Below are 6710 nucleotides of genomic sequence, written 5' to 3'. Positions count from 1 at the left end.
ATACGAAGAACGTTCGTAGGAAGAACGCGAATGGTCAGGTGTCAGCAACAACGACTACTACGAAAACAACGAAGGGTACCAACAACAGAACGAAAAGTGTCTCCGCTGCTGCTGCAGCTGCCGCCGCTGCTGCTGCCGCTGCTGCTGCTGCTTCAGCAAATGGGAACAACAACAATGGACAGAGGAAGAACAACAACAATTCACCTTCCAGTGGTTTAGACGGTAACAATTTGGAGACTGGAGTTGGCCTCGATATGGGTGACGTTCACGGTGTCAACTCGTCTCTTCCTCATCCGAACGTGGTACATCCGAGCTTTCAAGGTCACCCTCATCCTCTCGCCCACCTACAAGCACAGCTGAGTCACCATCACGTGGCGGCTGGAATGATGGACGGCCCAACAACGATCGGGCCAACGATCGGCCCTACGATCGGTCCTACGATCGGTCCTACGATCGGTCCTACGGGTGGACCAATGGGACATATGTCTTCCGGGAGCATCAGTCCACTTGCACCGGCCACCAGTCCTCCTGGACTCTCTCAAGTATCGACCTCAGTTGTCCCACCGCCACCGATAAAGTCCGATTATGGACTTACCGCCCTGTAACACCCGCTTACTGAACAGAATCACGATCATCGAATTTACTCTATTGGTGATTTCGACTACGATCTCGCGGTTGGGACCTGAAGTCGATTACTTATTTTCGATTTTTAGATAATACTTCGCTTTTTTTTCGAATTATGGGATTTATCGTTATTGTTTTTTGATCCTTTTCTCTTTCTCCTTTTCTCTATTTTCTTTTCTTGTTTCCTTTTGTTTTTCTTTTTTAAATCACTAAAGAAAACAAAAATTCCGAGATTCGTATGGAGAATCGCAAAAATAAGCAACGCGAGATGGAGCTCGTATTTTTCGTAAATATTATTCCGAGTTGCAGATCACTTGTTAATTTATTATTGTTGTTCTACGAAGTATCCAAAAATATTTGATGGATAATTAATGTGTATCAAATGGAAGACATCAATTGTTATAGATTTGATCAGACTCTCAAGATATAATTCCTCGACGGTAAGATATCTATTATTTTGAAATTCAATTTCGAAACTTAATTATTGATGAAATGGACAACATGAAAAATATCATAAAAATGATATTTCGAAATAGCCTAATCATTCTATTGTTTCTCTTCAACGTGCCATCGCGCTTGTAGTCAACTACTACTTACTTACTTAGCTTCTTTCTTGTCTCATTCTGCGATATCCAGAAGTACATGTTCGTAATCATTTCCATAAAGACATCGCAAAGGTGACATTACGTATGTAAATGTACATATATATAGCCGACATATTTGTACATATTTGTGTAAAGAATAAATATAATATCGAGTGCGTGACGCAGCGATCTATGTTTCACATATTCTTATTCTTATTATTAATTATTGTATGATTGTATGGTTTTAGAGTAATAAATCGTGTTAAGTCGTCAAATGAAAGAAAGAAAATTGCGAATTGATTGTTATTATTATAGAGACGTTTGCTTCAGCTCGTATTAGATAATAACCGGTTCTTATCTTCACAACCATAACGAGAATTACGGCTTCCGACACCGAAATTACGCGAATCTGTGTTTATTAAATGGTCATTTGAAATATTAAAAAGAAAAAAAAAAAGAAAAAAATAAAAAAAAAAAAAAAAAAAAAAAAGGAAAAAAGGACAAAAAAATGAAAAATTATATAAATGAAACAAAAAAAGTCAAACAAAAAAAAAATAAATAAATAAAAAGAATATAAAAATCGAAGCAACGACGACTATTCACCAGTATTTAACCATAAATATGTTTAAACTTAATACCTAACTTTTAATAACGTCGACTCTCAAAGTTGAGCCTAGATTCAATCGGTCGATACATTATCGTTGTCGTCGTTGTCAGTAAAACCGTGAAAACCGTGCCGATCGCGAGTTCCATGAATACTCATACAAAGCGATATACCGTATCGATCCAATGTCATACAAATTTAAAACTTCCGGCCGAGTTATCTCCCTCCGATAATAATCGCGTGTCTTACGTTCGAGCAGTTCTTTGTCCTTGCCGCTAAAAGTTTCAATAGAAAAGAAAAGACGAACGAAATAAAAAAAGAAAATAGAAAAAAGACAAAAAAAAAAAAAAAAAAAAAAAAAAAAAAAAAATAATATTCATTGAGATTCATGGATCATTTTTCGTTCTGTAGAAATAAAAAAAAAAAAAAAAAAAAAAAAAAAAAAATCATTTGTAAATACTATCTCGAATATAATATATAATATTAGGTCGTCAAAAGTTTCTTTCGTTTTTCAAAACACTGGCAGATAAAATAGCTGGGTGAAAATACCGAAAAAAAACTTTTTGGACAACCTAATATAATGTCTATTTTTATTGAAAGAACGCGCGAGGGATCGACCAATAACGAATAGGATGCGATTATGTGTTCGACGAAACCGGGAAAACTGATCGGGAAGAAAACTGTATTATTATTATTATTATTATTATTATTATTATTATTATTATTATTATTATTATTATTATAATTCTTTTTTATCATTATTACGATTACGATTAGATTATGATTATGATTATTATTATTATTATTTTTTTTTTTTTTTTATTATTATTATATGAGTAGTAATCAAACGATTTATGCACAGAGTTGCTGTGACGATATACCAAAACGATACTAACTAATGAATAGTTGATAAACAAAGTAGATCGTATATGTATTAAGACACGTTAATTCTAAACAATGACAGAAGTACATAGTATATATAAAGATATATATATGATACGAGACGTTTAGTGTAATCGGCGTTGATAAGCGATAGATGTATGAGAAATGTTCTAATAAGTGTGACATTATACTTCATATTATATGATGTATATATCTTGTATGATAAGAATTTAATCGGGCACACACTCCAATGCTTATGTTTATATTGATTATTGAGTCAATCAATTACGATCGTGAAATAAATGAATAAATAAATGTTTCGTAATTTACAATATAATCCCGTGTTTTCGCCAGACCTAAAAAAAAAAAAGAAAAAAAAAAAAGAAAAAAAGAAAGCAAAAAAAAACAAAAAAAAAAGAAGAAGAAAAATGGAAACAGAAAAAAAGATTAATGGAAAAATAAAAGCTATCTTTTTTATCATCGAAATTATATTACACTATACTACTATATTTTTAACTATTTTAAGATGGTGAACAGAATTTTACTTTCCACGTATTTCAAAATTTGCAAGTCAAATGAATTTTAACTTTTCATAACGTTAAACTTCAGGATCGACGACACGATAAAGTTTTCACACTTCTAAATTACGGACAGCACGTATCGTAAAAATGAAATCAATAGATTATACAGAACTTATGACGATACTTTCTATTCGTCATGATTTATGCAAAAATATGTGCACTTATTTGCAGCATTATCGCTGGTACGTTGCAACGTGATAACTGCACGATTGTGTTTATATGACTAAAAGAAAAACACATAACATAACAATCGTTTCTACATGAATTCAACGCTACTTGAAGAACGCAATTTTCATAATTTGCAATCATAATAATCAAAATGATTTATTAGACTCCATCGATGAATAATTTTTCTCATTCGCCATTGTGCTAATCCTGTTTCTAACGAAGGTAATTAATCGCAATATAATTGTCATAGTTGTCAAAGAAGCGAAACATCATAAGTATGGAATATACGCTTATGATAACTAAAAAATTTTACAAATAATTAATTCTTAGAATTTCGAAAATCGTGTTGAAGGAATATCATAGTTGTTAGTGACATAATTGATCATATTCCATCGATGTATAGATTTCTTTTTCCTTAATAACTATAATGTCAAAGTTACATAATACAAGTGTTAATTTTTCAATAACATTAATCAATAATTTTTTGTAAAAAAAACACTTTCAAATGAAGTTATACAAAATATTTTACTTTAGGCATGACAGAAATATGACTGATTCTTAATTTATTGAATGCCGTCGTTTTTAAACAAAAATAAAAAATAAAAAATAAAAAAAAAAATATATAATAATAACAATAATAATAATAATAATAATAATAATAAAATGGAGCAAGAAATACGAGAGGAAAAAAAAAGTCGAGGCTCTCGTTGGTATCGTCGAAAGCTCGACGTTCCCCATTTCTCCTGGCAGAATTTCTCTCGCTCGAATCATCTGCTTTCGCTTCCCACTCCTTCCCTTATGGAGGCAGGATGTATATATATATATACATATATATATATATATATATATATATATATATATATATACACACATGTATACGTTTGCACGAAACATGTGTGTGTAAGATATATTATATTAGTATATGGATACTGTATTGGTATATATATATATATATATACGTGTGTATGAGTGTGTGTGTGTGTGTGTGTGTTTGAGGATGAGACAGAGGAGAGGCAGGCAAGTTAGTACGCATGCGCGAGCACGTGCGTTGAAGCTCGGCCCGGGGGATATCCCAAGGCGAGTAACGTGGCTACAGCCGGAGGCCGGAGGGGTGGTACCTGTGAAGAAAAGTGGGGGTAAAGCATCGAGGCTCTGCCTCCGCCCATACGGCCGAGATAAGCCGCGACCGGACTCGAAAGTCCGGCGTGCCCCTTTTTACGTCCCTTACTTGCTGCTCTTCCGACTTCAATCGTCTCTCTTAGAAAATATTGAAAACGCTTCTCGACTCTTTCTATATCTTTCTTTCTTTCTTTCTTTCTTTCTTTCTTTCTTTCTTTCTTTCTCTCTTTTTTTTTCATTTTCTCCTTTTTTCTTTAAGGAAGAAATGACGAAAAACTAAAGCAATAGCTTTTTAAACTTTTCATTTGAAATGAAAATCATTTTATATATAGGTATATATATATATATATATATATATATATATATATATATATATGTATATACAAATGTATACAACGTTTATTTAATGCTAAATTTTAACAAGTTAAATTTGTATAAATGTATCGAGAAATAATATTGAACGTTCGTTATAACATTCTTTGTTCTTTTATCAGAAGCATGACTTTTTATTTAACGCCTTTCAAGCGTTTTATTATAATTAATTATAGTATATTGCTGTTGACGTTTATGAAAGCGTTGACCGCCGAGCCAATTTTGCAATCGATTGTTCCCTTATTTTCTTTCATAGATATTATTTACCCCATATCTTTTTTTTAATCAAAATATACAATATATAAGTAATATAATATATATATATATATTTTTTTTTGTTTTTTGCATAAAATTCGATTGGGTTTTTTTAATGACATTTATTAACATCTATAATATATCGAAGACAGATTAGCGAGACATTTTCTGATTAGTAAACTGTACAACGAACTATTCTGTATCCGTGGTATTTCATTTAATTTCTCAGAAAAAAAATGTGATCGGTATGGCTTGATACCATAGAGAAATTATTTTCATCCTTCTAAAAAAAATATATATATATATATATATATATATATAATATAGATAGGTATATTATAATCTAATAATGAATTTTAATAATTGTATATTTCCAAATATACAATTATTAAAGTTCTAATAATTGTTATAATTAAGTATATTTTCCAAATATCACGTTGTTTCATTTATTACGTTATTAACTCTATCTCGTTCATCTCATCGAACCATTTTATTGATCATATTATTCTATATGTAATTATCGTAAAATAGCTTGTCTCTAAAGCATCTTTGCGGGTAGCTTAAATCAAGGCTCTCTCTCTCTCTCTCTCTCTTTCCCTCTTTCGCTCTCTCCTCTCTCTCTCTCTCTCTCTTTCTCTCTCTCTCTTTAGACAAGAAGGAAGGAAGCGTACAAGGATCATTAATTGCAATCTCAATAGACTGTCTAGGACTATCCACGCGACGTGCATGGACCAAGAACACTGACTTCCGGGAATGAGGGCCCTCGCGAGCCATTCTAGAATATGTGGGTTAGATTAAACGCGTCGTTATAACTTGGACAAAGCATTGTTCTTAGAAACTATCTTGGAGTTTATACGTTAATTCTGAACAAAGTTAATATACGTAGGTAGAGTTATACGATATATTAGATATTCCTTTCTAATCGATATTTATAAACAAACGTTGGAACATTTATTAATTTCAATTAAATAAAAATATTTAAACTTTAATCTAAATTCGAATAATTCGTGGAAAAATTTTTAATGTAACGTAACGTAAAATTAATATCTAATGATATAATCTAATTTAATTTAATTTAATTTAATTTAATTTAATTTAATTTAATATAATATATTGCGTTTGAAACGCTTGAAAGAATTTATATTGCATAGAAAAATTTAAATGATAGGTTTTTCAAGATCGTAGAAACGACGAAGAAAGGATATCCTTTTTTGCCTTTCATTGTTTTTTTTTTTTTTTTTTTTCTTTTACATCGTCGTTAATACAATGTCTATCGTATGTGTATGTTCATGCAGATTCGAAAATGAATGTACGCCATCGTTCAAAGCTTCGGACTCTACAATACACGGATTTTCGCTATTCCACGTAGTTGCATTCTCTGTGACCTTACTTTCCAAACAGCAATATGACAAATGATCCATGCGGTCTGCTCATTTTCTACATATCCGTTCCACAATCGCTCCATCTACATACCGTGCGTGGCTCGATGCGAAGTCGTGAAGCGGGTGGTCGCTTCCAGAT

The 6710-nt window shown here is 31.7% G+C and overlaps 1 protein-coding gene across 1 annotated transcript in view; it reads left to right on the top strand.

Moving 5' to 3' along the window:
- LOC124948569 (homeotic protein deformed) overlaps nucleotides 1-3031 on the top strand; it is a 10234-nt gene extending 7203 nt beyond the window's left edge. The window contains exon 2 of the mRNA XM_047492360.1: nucleotides 1-3031. This exon is cut by the window's left edge and continues 219 nt beyond it. Coding sequence (XP_047348316.1) covers nucleotides 1-605 — 605 coding nt within the window. The 3' untranslated portion in view covers nucleotides 606-3031.
- Nucleotides 3032-6710: the final 3679 nt, after the last annotated feature.

The sequence above is a fragment of the Vespa velutina genome, chromosome 4 (assembly GCF_912470025.1).
Source record: "Vespa velutina chromosome 4, iVesVel2.1, whole genome shotgun sequence".
Lineage (NCBI taxonomy): Eukaryota > Metazoa > Arthropoda > Insecta > Hymenoptera > Vespidae > Vespa > Vespa velutina.
The sequence above is the reverse complement of the archived record's forward strand: the minus strand, read 5'-3'. Positions and strand labels throughout refer to the sequence as shown.